This window comes from Ctenopharyngodon idella, chromosome 8, assembly GCF_019924925.1.
Source record: "Ctenopharyngodon idella isolate HZGC_01 chromosome 8, HZGC01, whole genome shotgun sequence".
NCBI lineage: Eukaryota > Metazoa > Chordata > Actinopteri > Cypriniformes > Xenocyprididae > Ctenopharyngodon > Ctenopharyngodon idella.
In genome coordinates, this window is record NC_067227.1 from 11,842,246 (window position 1) to 11,865,613 (window position 23,368).

Consider the following 23,368-nt stretch of genomic DNA (forward strand, 5'->3'; position numbering starts at 1 on the left):
TGATGGCGGTGTTTCGAGCTCTCAAACACTTCCTCCCAGACCTGAGGGGCCATCACGTGTTTGTCCACACGGACAACACGTCGGTGGTCTCCTGTATCAACCATCAGGGAGGTCTATTTAAAAGGACTGTCACAATGTCGTTAATTTAGTAGTGTTCTAAATTTTATTTTAGTTAGTTACTCTTCAACAATTAAAATGACAATAAGAGTCAATTCAAAGCACATCAGTCTTTTTTGCAGTTTTGTATTTACACTTGCGGATTTAAAGAATCATAACATAAGATAAGATTAGCCAGCAGCTTGACAGCTGAAAGAGGAAAAACTTTTAATCTTCTCAGATACAGCAGCATCAGTGTCTAGTTAATCTCTGAGTGGATAAATGCAGAGAGGAAATAATATATACTTTTTTCACCTCAGTCAAATATTTCTCTGATGTTTGTTCATCTCTCATCTATCAAGATGGAGCTGCACAGAACCATTCTCATCCTTACCATTGTTCTCTCAAATGGTGCTGCATGTAAGTTTTTAAAATTAATTGCCTGTATTATTAATTTGTATTATTGTATTAAAGTGAGTGGTAAAATAGCAAACTTCTGTTGTTACAAATGATCAGTTACTAGTCATTCATTCATAAAATGCTATTGTGGATTTGAATGTTTCCTTCAGGCAGTCATTGTTTAAAAACAGATTATTATGTAGGCTAATGTAATCAAAATATTTGGTATGTATATTTTTTTAATCACTTTGGTATTATCCACAAGTAAGTGGTACTTTTCAAAACTCTCAGTATAAATATGTAATGAGAACATTAGACTTAATCAGTAAAATGCAATAGGGAAGGATGTTCCTTCAGTTTAAGGAACCAATCAGCTGTGTCCTATAGATAACGATGTGATTGCAAGCAGGTTGAGTTAAGGATCTAAACTGCAGCATCTGGAAGAGAACACAATCAACAAGAAACTCTGAAGCAATATACAGAATGACTTCGAACTCCTTTCAATCCTTTCTCCTTGATGCTGTTGCCTGAATCAAAATATCTGTTAGGGTTTTTAATAAGATTTTAGGGAGTTAGTTATCAAAATGTAATTTTATGAGGAAATAAACAGTTGATAATCGTCCTTCAAATCAAACTAAACTTGCTAATAAAACATGTTCTAACCTGGAGGGCCCTGGCTCTGTTATGTTCTGTTTAATTCCTGTGCTATTTCCTGTGTTTCCTTTCTGTTTCCTTGGTTGCTATAGTTACTAGTGCACTAGTTTCCTTGGTTGTTATAGTTATTAGTAGTCTTGTGCATATCATCAGGTTCATCGGGTTACTTTTATGGTCTGGTACAAACATAACATACAAAAATATAGCTAGACCCATATGTATGCACGATTAATCATTGATTAATGATTGCGATCTCAATTCAAACTCATATGCGATTTTATTCCTAAATGACAGTGATTACACTTTGTCTAACCTAAAATTATGATCAAACCGGGATATTTAAACTTTAGCGCTGCCTGATCTAGAGAGTGTAGCAGACTATGTCTGAAACAGCTTCAAAACCAGTGTTTTCAACCTCACAGAATTGTTGAGCAAATGACCTGTAATGCACAGGTCAAATAAAGATTACATTATTACATCAGTAGGTAGAGACCAGAGACTGTTCAAATTTATTTGATTCATTAATTTCAACAATTAATTTCTTTAACAAATCGAATTCATTTTAATGAATATTCTTTTTAAAATATAGACTCATTTATAACGTTTTAGATATTTATAAAAAGACACCTTTATAACATTAAATAGAACATTTTGAAAAAGTAAACCACATGTTCTTTTGTGTTGTTGTCTAATGCTTTGTTTTCAGAATTGTGGGAGAAAAGTGATCTCTATTTTAAAAAAAGCATTTATTTATATTTGAGTCCAAACCGCTCCATTGTGGACGTGTGTTCTCTGAATGTCTAAGTGAATTAAACAGGAAGTGTTTGTCAGATGTCACAACAGGTTTTGCAAGAGAATGCAACAATTTTGCAAGGGAACGCAAAAGCTTTTAAAATATTTTTTTCCTCCCATCCCAAATTATTTCCACCACCATGTCCATTTAGGGGCTCTGTACTTTTATGCCATTTTGCATATTACTTGTTCTGAATGTCAGAGACAAAGATAAAAATTAAGAAAATCAATTCAAGAGAAGTGCTATACTATAGCAAAAATAGGATTTTGGGGGGTAAAACAGTTTGAAAAATCTGTTTTAGCAAAGGACACTCGTAGACGCTAAAAAAAAGTTTTATCTCTTTGCAGTTCTATTTGAATATTTTATATTTAAAATATGACAGAATCAAAATGATTTTTTCTGAAGTATTCTGCTACCTAGTGGAATCAAACAAAACAAACAGCTGGGGCCTCATGTATAAAACTTTCCATATATTTCATCCTAAAAGTGTGCGTACGCATAAAAGCCAGATTTTCCGTATGCACAAAAGTTTTCAGATTTATAAAACCATGCATACGCCAGAACCTGTGCAAAATTTCTTTTATAAATCCCAGTCAGCGGAAAATTGTGCATACATGAATCTCCACCCTGACTCCTCCCCGAAATAACCATATATGGAGCTTACAACGCCTAGTTTTACTATGCATTACGTCATCTGCATATCATTTCCACGCACATTTCCCTCCACGTGACACCATGTTTTACTGTACAAGACATTAGGAAAATATGATTATAAATGCCATCACATTACATTGCTAAAAAAAATATTCACTATCCTTGTCTTGTTTTAGAAAATAATCAAACTTGTATAAAATACTGTTCAGTATGTTTTTTTGTGTGTTTTTTTTTTTTTTTTTTTTTGAGTGAAGAGTTATTCTCATTCTTTTCCACTGGCCAAATTGTTTTTTTAATTTAAACAAATCAAATTTATAACATAGCCTATATTTTAGAATGTTTATATATTTTTAATTGAAACAGATAGGCAGCGTTGTTTTGCATTGTAAATTATTGTATGACAAAACATTTTAAAAATAAAATGTACATATCTTACCGTTTCCTTCAAAATCTATCCTTAAAATACAATGGCATTTTTCATAATGTTGGGAAGACCATGAAATGGGTTATCTTTAGGCTACTGTCTGTGCACGACACCAGCAGCACTCCTGACTCCTGCGTTCGGCAGAGGTTGTACATTCCTGTGTACAGCTACTCGTCGGACGATCACCGAGCGATTCCGTCGGTGTCTGACATTATGCCATAACAGAGATTGTACATTATAGGGAGATGAGAGGGTCTGTATCTCTTACCATTGGAGAAAGCGTAACGGCTAACTTAATCACATGCGGCCGCTCTCAGCCTATCGTGTAATGGCAGAGACGTTAGTGCCCGCCGTTCAAAGCTCTTTCCCTGCGTACTGCCAGTTAGCATTAGCCGTATATGTGATGCGATCTGGGGGAAACCCGTCGGATGTCGCGCTGAAACGTTTTCAGTAAAGTCAAAAAATAGGTCAATTTTTTTTTTCTTTTTCTTTCTTTTTTTTTTTTTTTGTCAAAATTGGGTTTTCATTAAATTATTATTCTATAACATCTCGTCTATCATCTCTGAAAATATCTTGGCAAATCTTGCCTGTTAAGTGCAGAAAAATAGCGATTTATAGTGGCAAGCTGAAAAAACTCTCTCTAGACTTTCTCTAACGTTACTGTTTAAGAAAAACAGGAGGTGAAAAAAAATAGCTTTCGCTCTCTTAACACTACAAAGACAGTTCACCGATCAAAATAAACCATATAACATGTAGAATGAAGGTGTATTAATGCAAATTTCCCGCCAGTCCTGTATAAACTACGCCACGCAAAGATTTTTTTTTTTTTTCGAATACGTTATCGTGAGAAGGCGGAGCACAAGAGAACAACGGAGCTATAATGAACACACATGTTCTAATTATGTGTTTATTAGAGGTTGAATTCAAATCAAATACTGCCAAACTGCCCATACTACTTCTGAATTGGATGTCTGCTTCATAAAATGTATGAAAATATGGAAACATACAGGTGCTGGTCATATAATTAGAATATCATCAAAAAGTTGATTTATTTCACTAATTCCATTCAAAAAGTGAAACTTGTATATTATATTCATTCATTACACACAGACTGATACATTTCAAATGTTTATTTCTTTTCATTTTGATGATTATAACTGACAACTAAGGAAAATCCCAAATTCAGTATCTCAGAAAATTAGAATATTACTTAAGACCAGTACAAAGAAAGGATTTTTAGAAATCTTGGCCAACTGAAAAGTATGAACATAAAAAGTATGAGCATGTACAGCACGCAATACTTAGTTGGGGCTCCTTTTGCCTGAATTACTGCAGCAATGCAGCATGGCATGGAGTCGATCAGTCTGTGGCACTGCTCAGGTGTTATAAGAGCCCAGGTTGCTCTGATAGTGGCCTTCAGCTCTTCTGCATTGTTGGGTCTGGCATATCGCATCTTCCTCTTCACAATACCCCATAGATTTTCTATGGGGTTAAGGTCAGGCGAGTTTGCTGGCCAATTAAGAACAGGGATACCATGGTCCTTAAACCAGGTACTGGTAGCTTTGGCACTGTGTGCAGGTGCCAAGTCCTGTTGGAAAATAAAATCTGCATCTCCATAAAGTTGGTCAGCAGCAGGAAGGATGAAGTGCTCTAAAACTTCCTGGTATACGGCTGCGTTGACCTTGGACCTCAGAAAACACAGTGGACCAACACCAGCAGATGACATGGCACCCCAGACCATCACTGACTGTGGAAACTTTACACTGGACCTCAAGCAACGTGGATTGTGTGCCTCTCCTCTCTTCCTCCAGACTCTGGGACCCTGATTTCCAAAGGAAATGCAAAATTTACTTTCATCAGAGAACATAACTTTGGACCACACAGCAGCAGTCCAGTCCTTTTTGTCTTTAGCCCAGGCGAGACGCTTCTGACGCTGTCTGTTGTTCAAGAGTGGCTTGACACAAGGAATGCGACAGCTGAAACCCATGTCTTGCATACGTCTGTGCGTAGTGGTTCTTGAAGCACTGACTCCAGCTGCAGTCCACTCTTTGTGAATCTCCCCCACATTTTTGAATGGGTTTTGTTTCACAATCCTCTCCAGGGTGCGGTTATCCCTATTGCTTGTACACTTTTTTTTTCTACCACATCTTCCTTCCTTCCCTTCGCCTCTCTATTAATGTGCTTGGACACAGAGCTCTGTGAACAGCCAGCCTCTTTTGCAATGACCTTTTGTGTCTTGCCCTCCTTGTGCAAGGTGTCAATGGTCGTCTTTTGGACAACTGTCAAGTCAGCAGTCTTCCCCATGATTGTGTAGCCCACAGAACTAGACTGAGAGACCATTTAAAGGCCTTTTCAGGTGTTTTGAGTTAATTAGCTGATTAGAGTGTGGCACCAGGTGTCTTCAATATTGAACCTTTTCACAATATTCTAATTTTCTGAGATACTGAATTTGGGATTTTCCTTAGTTGTCAGTTATAATCATCAAAATTAAAAGAAATAAACATTTGAAATATATCAGTCTGTGTGTAATGAATGAATATAATATACAAGTTTCACTTTTTGAATGGAATTAGTGAAAGAAATCAACTTTTTGATGATATTCTAATTATATGACCAGCACCTGTATGTTTCAGATCACTCAAATAAATGGAGGCTTAAATGGTCAGTAATGGAGCTTGGGTGTCATCTAGTGAAAAAGTTTGGTACTGCCCCCAACAAAATCTTACTGAAAGCTCATTTTTGAAATATTTCAACCTAAAATTTGGAATGTTTACATTTTTGGCTTTGATTTTCTTGCAGTTTAAGAGTAAAACATGTTTTGTAATATATTATTATAAAATATAAACAATTATATTTTTTTCATTTTCATAAACTTAAACTTCCATAACTTTTTTTTAATTTCACTTTCATTATGTATTTCACTTCTACAATAATCTGACCTTAAAACAAGACCAACCTTAGGTCTATATTCCAAAGCATTCTTGAATTATAACCATTTATGTTTGGACAGTGCATTTTTATGGCTATGCGAAAAAGGGGGTGACAGTTTTTTAAACCTGTTTTTCTCAAAATTCCATTCCTGAAAATCAGAGCGATCAGCCGACTTCAGATAACCATAACTTTTGTTACAGACAAGCTATGAAAAAAGTAAAAACAGATTTGGAAAGGGAATTCAGCTTTCAGATGGTATTGACACCTGTGATGCGTAAAATTTCACCATGTGATGGGTTTTCGCAGATCACATCACATATGGAGCTTACAGCGCCTAGTTTTACTATGCATAACCTCATCTGCATATCATTTCCATGCATATTCTCATCCACGTGACACCATGGTTAACCGTCAAAGGTACAAGACATTGGAAAATATTAGATATGGACTATAAATGCCATTTGTGCAATACACATTACATTGATATAAATCATCCAATATCCTCTTTATGTTTTAGAATAAATATATCAAAATATCCATAAAAACAAAATTGTATAAAATACTTCAGATAAAGGTTTTAGAATAGAGTTGATTCATTCATTTCCACTGGCCGAATCAAATTTATGCAGTTTTGCTGATAAGGTGAATATATATTTTATGATGTTTATAGGTTATGTAAAGCCCACCCAATCGGCCCAATGGCGGTTTTCCCATAGGACGGAGAAGGTTTCTTGCACGTTCGGTCTTTTCAGTGTGGCAAGGTAGTTTAATTCCAATTAAACTCTTATCTGACTTCATTTTATTATGACCTCGAATTTAGGTTGTAATGCCAATTGATTATAGACCATTTATATTTATAATTTATCTAGACATTTGATTATTCTGTTTCACTCTTTACTCTTATTGTTCTCATTCATTTGGGTGCCAGAGTCGCACAGGGTCCTCGCAACGGCCATTCATTAATTACGCGGGCCCACGATCACAAACCCGGCAGTTTTGGTCATAGACAGAGGTAATTGACTATACTATTTAGAGGGTTGCTCCCATGCTCACTCACTCTAAAAGTATTTTGTTTAGTCCCCATAGATCTGTGTACACTTGAATTAAAGCAACATTATCTCTAGTTAGAGGTCACAACCACTACTCCAGATATAAGCCGACCAATACTTTCTCTAATAGTAGTTTTGATATGGTCATGCCATGGTTTCCCATGTACACTTAGCTAGAGTAACATTACATTAAACAGAGGTAAGGCTCACCCTATTTAGGTTGGTCAGTCAACATTCTGTTGCCCTAAACGGAAATTCCCTTTATTAGCCTTCACAGTCTAAGTACACTTGGACTAATGCCAAGCGCTAGTCTGAGCTCTAAAATCTCAAAGCTCAAAATCACAGCAATCCAGTGTCCATCTTTATCTCCTTTAACTTCAACAACTTTACGGGGGCAGTTGCAGTGGCGGTTCTACATTGAATTACACCCTGGGCGAGACCCCCTTAGATCTCGTGTTTGTTGAGTTAAAACCGAATTGTTGTATAAGCATAGCAAGCATCATAGCAAAAAGGCTAACAAACTTAAGAGTTATACCCACCAATTAACATTAGCCCTTCATTCATGACATGGATATGGGTTTTTTTTTTTTTTTTAACTGCTCGTGCCGCCCCCCATGTATCATGAAAAAAATGCCGCCCCGGGCGGCTGCCCGGTTCGCCCGTGCCAAAAACCGCTACTGGGCAGTTCAAACATATGGCTATGCCAGCAGATCTATTAGTTCCATGGCTAAACAAAATGGTATCCTCCCATTGGTTTCTCCAAAAAGTTGAGTTTTCTATACTGGAATGAGTCTTGGAAAATGCACTGTGCCTATTGCCTTTTGCAAAATAAAAATATAGCCTTTCTCTTAATACTGTCTTTAATCCCCCTGGTATTTAACGAAATAAAAGAAAACTTAGAACAAAATGTAAACATAGTATTCAGTAGTACTACAATTAGCTACAACAAGCTAACAATAACACCACAATAAATCTGTGAAAAGTAACGTTATATAGGTCCCATAACCTTATGTGTCTCATTTGTTCACATTAATAAATCTCAACAAATATTTCCAACGCATTTTGCCTTCTTATGGGAAAATCTGTACATTTTCAATGAACCCAAAAGGCCTGTGAAAAAATGCTCTCTTCTTCTGATCTCTTGCCTCTTTAATCTTTGGCCACAACAGCTCCCGTGCCATCTTGTCTTCCTTGGTTAGATCCTCTGCAAATCAAATTCATGTTTGCATACATCACACTCTTTGTAAAGTTTCCAGATCTCATTTCTGCACTCCCATTTAACAAACTGGACGATGACTTGTCTCGTACAACTCTGCTCCTTCCTACCGATACGATGATATGATAGGATATAGCACTTTATTGTCAGATGAGTCTGACATTTTTCTTGCATAACAGTACCTATGTTTACAACAGTCAACATCTCTTACACATCAACATCACTTAATCCACACACACACACACAAAAGGAATTTATATATATATATATATATATATATATATTATACACACACACACACATATTACACTCCCTTAAACATTACAATACACCTTACCCTTACTACATCCTACTACACTTATACAACTACAACACATTCACAATACTCTTGGTTTTTGATTAAGTGTCTTATTCAACTCAAGTATCGCCTGATGCACAAATGAGTGTTTCAGCCTAACTTTGTTGAATCATGGAACTCTGTAACTCCGATTCGATGGTAATAATTCAAACTCATTATGCAGGACATGATTAGGATCAGAAACTATATTATTAGCCAGTCTTAAAGGAACACTCCACTTTTTTTGAAAATAGGCTCATTTGCCAATGATATTGCGCAGCATCTCTCACAAATGTCTCCATGGTTGCAAGGCACGCTCCCTGTGCAAACAGGGGGTCACAGGCGCTGCGTAATATCATTGTGCCTGCTGCACCCATGGTATGGCAGCAAAGTTCCTTGATTATTACACCGGAATGAGAGTATAGTTCCTAGCCATATCGGCCTAGAAAATCGCAACTTTTCATTTTCCGTTGGTCTTAGTACACGATGTAACTACAGAAAATTCAAGTTTTAAATAGGAAGTAAATAGTTAAATATCGAAACGCTTTGGTCATTTTTGAGCGAGATGCTAACGGTCTAATCAGTTTCAATGAACTATGCTAAGCTATGCTAAAAGTGGTACCGCCAGACCCGGAGATCGGCTGAATGGATTCGAAAATGGTAAAACTCAACTGTTTAACTCTAGGGGAGTTGGAAAATGAGCCTATTTTCAAAAAAAGTGGAGTGTTCCTTTAACAAATTATTATAGTAAGCTGAATCATATAGCTTCTCATGAGGCTGACCTACACTACCAGTTGTTTTTGAACGAAGTCTCTTATGCTCATTAAGGCTGCATTCATTTCATAATAAATACAGAAAAAACAATAATATTGTGAAATATTATTACAATTTAAAATTATGGTTTTCTATTTTAATATACTTTAAAATATAATTTATTTCTGTGATGCAAAGCTGAATTGTCAGCATCATTACTCCAGTCTTCAGTGTCACATGATCCTTCAGAAATCATTGTAATATGCTGATTTATTATCAATGTTGGAAACAGTGCTGCTTAATATTATTTTATAACCTGTGATACTTTTTCAGGATTCTTTGATGAATAAAAAGTTTAAAAAATATCAGCATTTATTTAAAATAGAAATCTTTTGTAACAATATACACTACCATTCAAAAGTTTGGGGTCAGTAGTTTTTTTTTTCTTACCTTTTTTTTTTTTTTTGAAAGATATTAATACTTTTATTCAGCACGGATGTGTTACATTGATAAAAAGTAATAGTAAAGATTTATATTGTTAGAAAAGATTTATATTTTGAATAAATGCTGTTCTTTTTAACCTTTTATTCATCAATAAATCCTGAAAAAAGTATCACAGGTTGCAAAAAAATATTAAACAACACAACTGTTTTCAACATTGATAATAACTGAGTATCAAATCATCATATTAGAATGATTGCTGAAGGATCATGTGACACTGAAGACTGGAGTAATGATGCTGAAAATTCAGCTTTGCATCACAGAAATAAATTATATTTTAAAGTATATTAAAATAGAAAACCATAATTTTAAATTGTAATAATATTTCACAATATTATTGTTTTTTCTGTATTTATTATGAAATAAATGCAGCCTTAATGAGCATAAGAGACTTCGTTCAAAAACATTAAAAATAGTAATGTTTCCAAACTTTTGACTGGTAGTGTACAATCCTTGAGCAAATTTTCAATTGATTAAACAACTTTGTTTTTAGCATAACAGACAAACTCTTATACCAAATGGAGTTGCAATATTGAAGTACACTCAATATCACAGACATAAAGAACAGCAGAAGAATCTGTTTTCTTACTCCAAATGACCTAAGATGATGAAGAAAATAGATTCTCTGCTTTGTTCTTTTACAGAGAGCATCAATATGATCGTGATTTTCAAAATAAATTACAGAGGAGCAGTAATTTATCAGTTTGCAACAAGCATATTTTCATACTCATAAGGCATGTGCAGACCTTTATTTTGAAATAGCGATGAACATGAAAAATCATGAAAGATTGGTTGAAACATGTTTGTTTTCATGCCAAGAGTTCAAAAGATAACATCCATTAATTTTTTTGAGAAAAAAAGGCCTGAAAATGTTTTTAATAGAAAAAAAATAATAATAATTTATGATTGTGGCAGCAAGCTATAGCCCAGATACATGTTGTATTTATGTTTATTAGAGGTTGAATTCATATCAAATTCTGCCAAGCTTCCCAGACTACTTCTATATAGGATGTCTACTTCATAAATTGTATGAAAATTATGGAAATATATGGTTCAGATCACTCAAACCATATATGGAAATGGAGGCGCCCTTATATAGTCAATAATGGAGCTTGGTTGACATCTAGTGAAAAAGTTTGGTACTGCGCCCAAACAAAATCTTACTGAAAGCTCATTTTTTGAGATATCAACCTAAAATTTGGAACACAACTATTATAAAATATTATATTTTTACATTTTCATAAACTTAAACTTCTATATCCTTTTTTTTCTGTTTCTCTTACATACTTTTTCACTTCTACAATAATCTGCAAAATTATTATATGAATTACAACCATTTAAGTTTGGATAGTGCATTTTCATGTCTAGAAAAAAAAAAAAGTGGGGGTGACAGTTAACAGGTTAAAAAAAACCAAAGACTTAAAGTACTTCAGTCTGTGTGCATTGAATTTAATACACAAGTTCCACAATTTGAGTTGAATTACTGAAATAAATGAACTTTTCCACGACATTCTAATTTATTGAGATGCACCTGTATATGCGGTCTTCCATAACACAGGGACAGTATGTGTGTCAACTGAAGCTTGATATACTGATTGCCACACTGGAGCCAATTCATGTGCAAAATTCTTTAAAAGACCTGCACTACACCCATCTGGACCAGCAGATTTTTTTCGTATTTATACACTGAAATGTTTTCCTAACATCCTCAACCTCTACAACAGTTCTGTCTGATGATAATGGAGCCACAGTATCTATTATTTCATTGCATTTGACATGTTTACCTATTGATTCAAATCTGGTAAATAAAAAAAAAGTGTTTAATTCATTCCCAAAACAAAATTCATTATCAATTACAGTAGATTTATTCGAAGATGACAATCCAGTCATTGTTTTCATGATGTCCCAAACCTTTTTAGTATTATTAGTCTTAAAGGCTTCCTCCAGACGCCTTTAATGAACTTCTTTTGTTTCCTTTAATTTACTGTTTAACTCTCTTTATGTTTAAGTACCCTAATATCCTTATTCCTAAATGCTACTTTCCTCAAATTTATAACTTATTTAATATCTTTAGTCACATATGGTTTGTTATTAGGATACATTTTATTCTCTTTTGTAGGTATGACCAACTCTACACAGAATATAGTCATTTAACACTGTAGTTCTTTCATCAAGTGAGCCTTCCTTAAAAATGTCCCAATTTGTCCAGTAGAAACAAGTTTTCAGTTGTTGTATACTTTCGTTCGACCACAATCTAATCAATTTCTTTTCTGGTTTGCTTTTTTTAAGTTCAGTCCTGTACACAGGAATCATATGTACTACATTATGGTCAGAGTTTAGAATTGGTGGCATACTCTTTGACACATAAGCGTCCTTGACATTCACGTAGCAGTTATCAAGAATATTGTTATTTCTTGTTTGAGTCTTTACACACTGTTCAAATCCTGGCAACAAAGTCTCCAGTTTGCACTGGTTTAAATCGCCCAGCACGATCACGGGTGCATGTGAGTAGCTGAGCTGTAGTTCGTAGTCTGCTATCAGGCTGGCTGCCTGAGTTGGTTTACCACTGGGCGGAACATAAACCACGAACAGCAAAATGCAACCAAATTCTCTAGACAGATAAAATGGTCTTAAAGTCATGACGAAAATTTCCACATTGGGATCACATCTTATATTTTACTGAATACGCTCTGCACCATTTATCATTTATATATATACACAGATGCCGCCTCACTTACTTTTACCCGATACTTTGTCTCTATCAGCTCGTACTAATGTAAATCCAGGGACCACAAAGAGCGAGTCAGGCATTGTAGACTGCAGCCAACTTTCCGTAAAGCAGAGCAGAGATGCCTCACGAAATTCATTACAGTACCTTGTATGTGATCTTATATCCACTTTGTTATTTAGAGAACGCAGATTACTGAAGATAATAGACGGCAGAGGTGGCCTGATTAAATCGCCTTCGCAGTCGACTCTGAATGCCACCTCTTCTTCCTCTTTTCTTTCGTTTTGTTCTCACCAGCTTGTGAGGAATGTTTTCAAACAAATCTCTGAATTGGCCTGTTCTCATCTCTTGAGTCATCGTAAAGTTTAGCTCCAGCAACGTTCCCCGGCTGTACAGGCATGCAGACGGCACTGTGACGCTGCATGTTGTCAAGGTTCCACGTGCAGTTGGAGATTGCATCGCCAAACATAATCCATAGAGGCCCATCATCCCCAGAATCCAAATCAATAGTACAATTCTCCCAGCCTTCATCTCTCCACTTTTATAAGACCACGAACCAAACACTTAACAAACAACGAATAAACGAGACGCAGTGCGCCACTGAGCAGCGCACCGGAAATGTATCAGTATCCACCATGTCATCTACATTCCACAGCACTCCCGGCGCGATTTTTGAAAGGAGAGAAATCACTGTTGCCCTGACATCCTCGCTTTCCTTTTCTTTTAGGCCTTTGATACCTAAGTTTCATCTCCTTTTGTATCTTTCCTGCTCTTTACACTTTTCTGTTTACTTCATTTTGTCATGCAGTTTGCCGAATTGCCGTTCTAACTCCACTGTTTTGTTTTTGTAATCGGGTTACCTCTTCTCTCATCATAGCAATCAGGCTGGAATTTTCCTCCATTTTCCTGGGAGAGATTTCCATCCTTCTCTCTTGGATGTCAAATCTGTCCACCAACTTGTTAACAACTTCCAGTATTTTTGTATTAGTAGGGTCAATATCACTGTAGGGTGCCTTTTGGTGTCCTGTCCACATGTCCACCCTGTCGGCATAAAATATGCTGGAAGTGATTAGAATACAATATTTTCAAAATATGTAAGTTTAAATATACCAAATTCTCTTCACAACCAGACTAGCTATTTAGCTAATCACAGTTTGTTGTAAGCTAATATGCTAATTGAAGCTCAAAATGTCCACCCTGTCCTTGTTCCAAAATGTCCACCCTGTCTGACACTTGGACTTGATAGGGTGGACATATATATGACAGGGTATTAGCTTACAACAAACTGTGATTAGCTAAATAGCTAGTCTGGCTGTGAAGAGAATTTGGTATATTTAAACTTACATATTTTGAAAATATTGTATTCTAATCACTTCCAGCATATTTTAACGACAGGATGGACATGTTAAGGCTTTGGCAAAACAAGTAAGCAAACTCATACGAAGAAAATTTGTCAGTTGGAAAGTCACCAACTTACTCACCTCAGCCGTTGAAATTCCCGCCACTGAAGAGACAAAAAATCTGTTGTCCTGATGTCACTATAGGGGATGGCCTTTTCTTAAAGGGACAATTCCCCAATACGACAGGGTGGACAACCATTCAAGGGACATAAAAAAACTCTTCTTTTTTATTAAATAAAAATATTGCTTTTATTACCAAATGATCAATACGCTCAAATTGAGTAATCTCTTATTGAACAAAATATTAATAGGAAAACAAAATTTTTACATTACATTTTACAATTTTTACATGATTTGACTTTTTTTTACTCTCATTCAAATTTAATGAGCAATGCAAGGGACATAGCAAAATAGCACGCATCGTCTTATACACAACTAAAAAAAATCTAGAAAATGTATCTAAAGAGCCAAGTAATGCTTTTGATATGAATATAAAAACTTAGCCTAATATAACACACCCTTTTATAGTCATTTTTATGTTAAGTTATCATGGCAAATGAGTTATTTATGTACAGGACACCAAAAGGCACCCTACAGTGATATTGACCCAGTAGCGATATTCTCCAGAGGCTTTTTCTCTTCCACTGCTCTGTTTTTTTTTTTTTTCATGCCATGTCTGGCATAGCTGGTGGGGCACTGCGTTTGTTGTTGATCGGTCTGTCGCTTGTATAATTATGATTCAAGTTGTTCATCAAACGGATATAAATGTCTGTCTACTTTTTGAAACTCCTACATGTATTTTAAAGTAAACAAATGAGACTTAACTTGCTTTTGGAAATGATTTTTGACAGATCAATTGAAGAGCTCTGGAAAGTGTTGCTGCTCAGAGCACCATCTTGCCAGAAGTCCCAGTCCAAAATCAACATAATCCCTTGCGTCGATCACAAGATATTCCGCATGGAGGAACGATTTTAAAATGGCCATTAGGGGGCGCCAAGGGCTAAACAAAAAGGCTACCTTGGTTCCAAATGCTGTAACTTTTGGTTACTTTATGCTATCACCCCAAAATTTGATCCAGATGCAGCTCACATGTAGGAGAGCTTCATCAAAAAAGATATTTACTTGTAGATATTTATTTGTAGATATTACTGTACTTGCAGCAGATGTTTAAACCTCTACCGTAGAAAGACAAAATGGGAGTGAGGATGCCACTGAGTACATCACCTGGTTTATGACAGTACATACCCATAATGACAGGGTGGACAGTACTTTCATGCATGTGCAAAGTGTTTAATATTATTACAAAAATTAATATAAATGATCAAAATTACTACTTGTGTCAAATATATTTTTTAGGACAAACTAACATTTAAAAAGTATTTTATTTTTGTGTCCTTAACTACTTTTACACTCACTGAAGAATTACATAATTACATTTGAGCTACATTAGAGTAACTCAAGCATTGTTTAGAAAACTAGTGTATCAGAATAGGGCTAGGGACTGTAATTGGTTTATGGCTAAGTACAAAAGGTACCATAGCTTAAAAATGTCTTAATTTCTCTAATTTTTACATGATATATATGGGTGGGCGATATAAGCAAAATCTTAAATCACAATATTAGTAATTTTACTTCATGATATATGTCACAGTGTAGCTGGAAACATAGTGCTGTTAGGAAATCAACATTTTAGATAGGCCTACCAGTGAAATTCTCAATGCCAGACTAAAAAATAATACTAGGCTAACCAATGTAAGTATAACGGATACATTTTCTCCTTTAACCATGTTTCTTTATCACAAAAACGTTTCAATAACTTTAAGAAGTCCTACCCATTGAAAGCTGTGCAGATGTATTTCATATCGCAATATTGCAAAATTATATGTACATGAAATTTTCTCAGCTATTCAATGTTACTAAATTGTTAACCTCAAAAATTAAGTTTGTTTTTTTTATTTATGTTTTATGATGCTCAATCTATTTCAGTTGAACATGAAGCTTACGTATTTGAAGCATGCTCTGATACAGAAGAAGAGTTTTTCATTGGATATGATGAAGAGGAGATGTGGCACACCGACTTTGATCAGAAGAAAGGAGTAGTGACATTCCCTGAAATTGCAGGAAATATAACATTTCCTGGAGTTTATGAACTCAGTGTTAGTGAAATGGCAATATGCAAAAGTAACTTACAAATTTACAAAATCATTTTCAAGAGCCCACCACCACAACTGGGTAAGACATTAGAATGTGTTACTAACTTCTACCATTTTTTAATGAACATCAATACTGCTTGTGTATTAGACATGGGTAACACTTTAATTAACCTTTATTAGGGGTTTATAAAGAGTTCCCGTAAGCAATATGCCAACCATGCGCAAAAGCAGTAGTTTTTTTTTTTTTTTTTTTTTACTCAGCACTTAAAATTTCTGTTGCTGAAAAAGCTGTGTGATGTGGCGCAAAGGTCACAGATAATTTAAAGTTTTAGTTTGGGCACCAGACAGTTTAAATAACTGTCGGGAAAAAAAAAGGACTCCAATCACAGAGCGTTTAAACATAATAAAGGACTCTCAAAAAGTTCCAAAAATAAGAGTTATTATTTCAGTTCGTTCATGCATACAGATAACAAAAGAACTCTTTCAGAGCAAAAAAAAAAAAAAAAAAAGTATTCAGTTTAAGTTTTTATAAGGTTGGTTTCTTTTGTATAGGGCTAGGCTAGGGCCTATAATCTTTGTAAAGGGATGAGAGATTGAATAATATGGAGGACCAAATTAAATATGAAATAATTAAATAAATAAAGAATTCAATAAAACAACAATTAAATCTATCAGTTTATTCTGAAATAATTTAATTAATTATTCATTAAATAAATCAACAAATAAATGTATCTATTTATTTTGTAAAATTTGTTTAATATATTTCACAATATCCTCTTTCACACACTATTATTGTCTTTAAATATCTATTTTTTCATAATTAAATGTCCTTTTTTAAAAAAGCTGTTTTGCATAATAATATGCTGCGTTTATAAATGCCGCCTATTTGACGAATCATGTTTTTCCAAAGCACGATTTTCCCAAAGATTCTTTTCATAATAATAGAGGATATTTCACAAATGCCAGTCAACAGGCAGTGGGCGGTGCTTGGCGCTGATTGGTTGAAAACTGAAGAGCAGACAGACATGACGTGACAAATCGATCTTCGTGTGGTTGGTGACATTAGTCACGGAATGTTCCACCCTCACTCCTAACTCCTATAGTTTTTTTCTCCTCATTAAAATCAAAGATGTTCATCAATGATTGTTTTTCAAGAGCAGTGACACGTTTGTGTGCATTTTGTTTTGTGATTTTACTGGAAAAAAATAGACCCTCCGCAACGGCATTAAGCAATAGATTCGCGCGCGTTCCTCTGTGTGAAGGCTGTGAACGCGCCAAAATAGAACATCCCGCCTGATAACGGCGGCAACAAGCACTCAGCATTATTTCAAAAACAACACATTCCTTCGCCAGATCTCCTCCTTTTAAGATAAATTAACGTCAACTGGATGTTTCATTTGCATTAGGTAATGTATAATGTATATCCATACAGCGAGATTTAAAAAAAAAAAAAAAAAAAGTGGTAGGGATATCGACCCTGGGAAAATGTGGTGAGGACATCACGTCACACCCGCAAATTACGCCTGTCACATAACTACTCATCTACAAGAATTCTGCGTTCAGTCGCTTGTAAAGTGTTCCATATGTAGTCATCAATTTCTAGATCCCCTGACGCACTTATTAGCAGATCCTTTATGTCGTCTAATCCAGATAACAGAGCATCACTAAACAAACATTCCCTTCTACTTCATCTGCAAATGAAAGCAGTGCGTTTTCAACTTAAGTCCCCAGTCTATAGTCCTACAGCCATATTTGTTTCCTATCTTTCAGTTCACCTTGCCAGACCCAAGTAATTCATCAGAAAGGATTAGCCAATTAGTGCCAAGCACAGCCCACTTCCTGTTGATTGGAATTTATGAAATGTCCTCTATTATTATGAAAAGAATCTTTAGGAAAATCGTGCTTTGGAAATACATGATTCGTCAAAAAATATTTATTTTTTCATAATTATATGTTCTTTTTCGTAAATACAGCATATTATTATGAAAAACAGCTTTTTGAAAAGGAACATTTAATTAAGAAAAAATAAATATTTAAACAATAATAGTGTGAAAGACAATATCGTGAAGTATATTAAACAATAAATGTGATTTCATGGAATTTTACAAAATAAATACATTTATTTATTGATTTATTTAATTACTTAACTAATAATTAATTAAATTAATTATTTAATAATGATTGAATTATGCCTATTTCAGAATAAACTGATACATTTAATTGTTGTTTTATTGAATTCATTATTTAATTATTTCATTTTGAGTAATTTGGTCCACCATATTATGAGGTTTTAAAGACGTAGAAATAGTGCCGTTTGATCTCTCATTTCTTTGAGATTCAAAGAGGGATTTTCTTCAAGAATAGTTATGCCAGCATTCGAGTTAAAAGGGAGTACAAATAAAATCCCCAAACCTATTCAACGTTGAACTTCGGTATATTCCGTTTCAATAGCCTTAACTCTTCCTTGTGCAGAGTATGATACATCCAAAGATTCCAACGCGATTTTCCCGGTGTATCCCCCAAGGTTTGAAACTCAAGCGATAACAGTTAAACTCCAAAGACAAACACAAATATTCCATTCAAAACACTCGTCTCTACTTCCTCACCTCTACGCATGTCTCCTTTAGCAGACCACACCCCTTTTTTTCCATCATCTAATGATTTTTGGTCAGATAAATAATGAAGATCATAATTAATTGGTTTAAAATTCGTTAAATACTCTGCTTATTCGTTCATTTGAAGGTGATGGCAATGATAGAAAAATCAGAATTGCCGTTAAAGTGTAATGGTCCATTAAAATCTAACGCAAATTTTTAAAGCAGTGGCACTTACTGTAAACAGTGCGCAGTATTCACATCCTCTCCATAAGAACTTTATGATTTGCCCAAAGCAGATGCTCATTTTTTTTTTTTTTTTTCATACAAGTAATTTACAATTTACTGGTATTTTTGAAAAGGTCCTATTCACACATGATCTCTTAAGGATAAAAAGACTATATGTGTGAAAGCGGCTAATGAATGAATTCCTTTATAACACCTTAACAATACAGCTTAATGTGTGTAAGGATATCTATTTTTATTTGAATTAACTGAAGAATGAATGAATAAAGTTTCTAGATTTTTCTGAAGGAATAAAGTTCTATCTGTTTCTAGATGCACCTCAGACTTCCATCTATCCAAAGGATAATGTACAGCTGGGTATTCTGAACAACCTTGTCTGTCATGTGACTGGCTTCTACCCTCCATCTGTCAGAGTATTATGGATGAAGAATAATGTTAATGTGACAGAGGGTATGAGTTTAAGTCAGTACCGTCCGAGGACAGATGGTACATTTAACATATTCTCCACTCTTGAGTTTACACCTGCTGAAGGAGACATTTACAGCTGCATGGTGAACCACAGAGCCCTCCAGGGTCAACCTCAGACCAAAATATGGGGTGAGTGTGATTTTCAAATAGAATCAACGGACATTATATTTCAGTACAGTCCAACATAATAATAATAATAATAACAAAAAGCTTTTATCATATTCATGCACCCTCCAATATCCTATGCATGTGTTGTCCAGAAGTTCAAGTTGCCCTCCCAAGTGTTGGTCCAGCTGTGTTCTGTGGAATGGGTCTGACTCTTGGACTTTTGGGAGTCGCTGCTGGAACATTGTTCCTCATTAAAGGAAACAGCTGCAACTGACTATGGAACCATGGAAGCACACTTTGAAAAGTTCCAATGGTAAAAGTTTACAATAAGGTTTCATTAGTTAACATTAGTTCCCTTCCCTTTGACATCCTCCAGAAAGGGAACATCTCAGGTTATGTATGTAACCTCTTTTCCCTTAGAACAGGGAACAAGACACTGCATCTCCCTGCCATGACTTGGGGCTGCCTGCTGAACAGTCCCTACAGACAATAAGTAGATGAAATGTTCTCTAGGCGCCCCTTATATACTTTCGGGTTGCACCAGTATGAGGTCATAGGCTGTTGTCAGCCAATACGATTGCCATGATTTGATAAGCATTTCAGATACCAGTTCACACAGAGGTATTCCCCAATAGTGTCATCGATGCAGTGTGTTATTCACTGTTCTCAGGGAACAGAGGTTACATACGTAACTTGAGACATTAAAGGGTTAGTTCACCCAAAAATGAAAATAATGTAATTTATTACTCACCCTCATGTCGTTCTACACCCGTAAGACCTTAGTTTTTTTGTACAAGCCGTGTGTAAGATGGGCGATATATCAGACATCCAAAAAGAGCAAATCATCAGAGCCCATTTTGCATAAGCATCTGTAACCTTAACCGCCCTACTGGCAGATGTTCTGATAGATGACATTCAACAGGAAACTATTCAATAGTTGTATAATAAGTTTGGAAGCTGTATTTAACACAAATTTTGGTATAACACCTTAATAAAGAAATATTGCATTATTATTTATAATTATTATATATTGCCCATTATGTATGTATGTATATATATATATATATATATATATATATATACACACACATTGTGTGTGTGTGTGTGTGTATATATATATATTATGTGTGTGTGCGTGTGTATTATATATAATGTGTGTGTGCGTGTGTGTGTGTATATATATATATATATATATATATATATATATATATATATATATATTTGCATTATTATGTGTAAATTGGTATTTATTGTTTCATTTGCTCATATAGGGCCACTGATACCTCTTTCATTTGATCATAAAACATTCATTTTTGTTAATTATGCAATTAATTATTTTGTTAATTGTTAATTATTAATGCCATTTGAAGAAACAGGCACATGAGAAATGTTGCTGGTCATATAATTATTGCAAGCCATCATTCTGACACAACGTTTAGTGTATTTATATTATATTTCATAACAATACTTATGACTAAACTATTGAACTATTGAAGTGAAGGACATGTAGGGCCTCATTCAAAATCATAGCATGTTCTTAAATATAAAAACAAGTTATTAAATATTAAAAAAATAGCCTACATCAAACTCTGTATCAGCATACTATAGCTTATGGATTGTGACCAATACCTGCTTCAAATGTCATGCATAGTTAACAGTGAGTGATGGTTCATGGAAATATTTTTTTATAGTATAAACTCATGGGCAGTGCTGGACAAAATCATATTTGGCTGACAGAATTATTGTTGTATAGAACTGATAAGATGAAAAAGGCGTTTCTGTGTCAATGAAATATTGAAACTACACTCAAAAAAATAACTCTTTGAATGAACATAAAAAAAAATCATGGAAAGGATTTCCACATGATTAAGTTGCTTTATTTCAGCATTATGCAATTCTGTTATTCCAATTTAATGTACTTACGTTGGGTCAACTTAATTTATTAAGGTTGATTCAACTTATTTACTATGGTTGGGCACAGCTTAATTTAATAGTGTCAGCCCAACTAATTTGCAATGTTTTGGAAAATAAATAAAAAGCAATAAATAAATAATAAATAGTTTTCATATACATTGATTTTTACAATTAATTCTTCTTGTTTAATTTTGTGATTTATATAACTTTTGTGATGTTCTGTGTTAGAAATCTAGATGTGATACTGGATTCATCCTAAATTGCTTTAACCAAAAACATTGTAAGGCCTAAATTGATCATAAGTCCATTGGTGGCAATGGTTTTACAATCAACATAGGCTTACAATGCTTTTGGGAAAGGCAACCCAGAGCACTACCACAAGATTACTTTCTTATTAAAGTAATTTGAAAGTTTGTTAGCAGGTCCTCAACCTAAGCACAAGTGCAACAATTCACCACAATGGTAACCCTAAAACTATTAATTAACAGAAACTTTTAAATACCAACATAATAGAACAGTAAACATTAAAAAGTCTTTCCATTTTCTCATCTTCCTAAAAACTGCTTAAAATAACACTTTATTTCAACATTTACACTCCTAGTTCAGCCCCTTTCAAAGCATGATGGGAAGTGAAAATCCTGTTTGATTGAGTCCTGGTTGGGTTTACTTGATTGAAACATGTTATTCCAATAGAAAACATCAAGTTTTCATCGAGTAATTGTTTCAAGTCAATTTAACATGAATCAATCACATTTAAACCAGAAACCTGATACAATGGTGTTGAACCAAAATAAATTGTTTAAATAATCTGAACAGCATCAAAAAATCTTTTTTTTTTTTGAGTGTATAAATGAACCAATGTAGGGGAAAAAAGAAATTGAGAATTGAAGAAAAGACTGGGCACATCTTTTGACAGGGTGATTTCAAGTTTTTATAACAACTACTGTCTTTCTTTTTTTTTTCTTAGTGGCAAGAAGTGGCGGAGTACATGGGTGTCCGAGGATGCTGTACAGTAGTTTGCGAACTATTTGCTTCTGTTTAAATTCATACACATTTGACATATCAGTGCATATAATGAAATAAATACAAAATATTAGTAATTGTGCTTCAATGAATTTGTTTTAACAAATACATTGTACTTGAACAGTGGATGCATGTTTTGGTAAAACAATGTACAGATAGTCATGAATATTACAGGTTTGTTACATCAAGAAGCTATTTTACAATAAATAATAGTGAGTGCAAGTAATGTTTTACAGTGTAATTTTTACCATGTAAATTATGAAATTTAATATAAAAACAAGAATTTAACAGTAGGATTACACATTTGCACAACACCTTGTCAGTGTTTTATCAAGTAATATAGACAGTTAAGATTTAATGGAAATTAAATGAGTATCATAAATTAGTGTATGTTGCTCAGTTTTTCCACAGTAATGATTTACAAAGTTTTTAAATTTCAAATGAAACTTCATCTTCATCCTCCTCATCCTCTGAACCATACTGGATATAACCCTCATCCATGTCAAGGTAATCATCATCTTGCAGTTTCTCACACACCTCACAATTGTCTAGGACACTACCATACAGCTGCCGAACCGAGGAGATGTGACTTTTTAGGTAGCATAGTTTTTTCTGTAGTAGAGCGTGAAGTCCCAGAATTCCACTTTTGGAAAGTCTAGAGTCCTGTTCTGTAAGTAACACAAAAAACAAAATTATAAATCAGTCATTTAAGGAGGTTCTATTCTGCTTTAATTTTCTGCAAACTTTACAGCATCAATTAACTTATTCACCAGTTGAAGAAAGTGATTATGGATTATTAACAGAGATTCAGTTAAAGAGCATGATATTATGGACATATTGATGTTAATATTGTTTTTAACAAAATTAACAGAAAAGTATGTAGTGCTTACTGTTCTTTTTTATATCAACAGCAACATGACATGAAAG

At 34.5% G+C, this 23,368-nt stretch overlaps 1 protein-coding gene across 1 annotated transcript; it reads left to right on the plus strand.

Moving 5' to 3' along the window:
• Positions 1-407: 407 nt before the first annotated feature.
• Positions 408-22,518, plus strand: LOC127517135 (HLA class II histocompatibility antigen, DP alpha 1 chain). Its single transcript, XM_051902360.1, has 5 exons — positions 408-516; positions 15,922-16,167; positions 19,241-19,525; positions 19,657-19,817; positions 22,386-22,518. Exons 1-4 carry the CDS (start codon positions 432-434, stop codon positions 19,776-19,778), a joined length of 738 nt encoding a protein of 245 aa, XP_051758320.1. The 5' UTR covers positions 408-431; the 3' UTR covers positions 19,779-19,817; positions 22,386-22,518.
• Positions 22,519-23,368: the final 850 nt, after the last annotated feature.

Excerpts from the sequence above, each read along its gene's own strand:
- LOC127517135 (XM_051902360.1), top strand. The coding sequence starts at position 432 with ATGTTTGTTCATCTCTCATCTATCAAGATGGAGCTGCACAGAACCATT. Across the intron at positions 517-15,921 it reads TCTCTCAAATGGTGCTGCAT|TTGAACATGAAGCTTACGTA; the intron begins GTAAGTTTTTAA and ends AATCTATTTCAG. Across the intron at positions 19,526-19,656 it reads ACCTCAGACCAAAATATGGG|AAGTTCAAGTTGCCCTCCCA; the intron begins GTGAGTGTGATT and ends TGTGTTGTCCAG.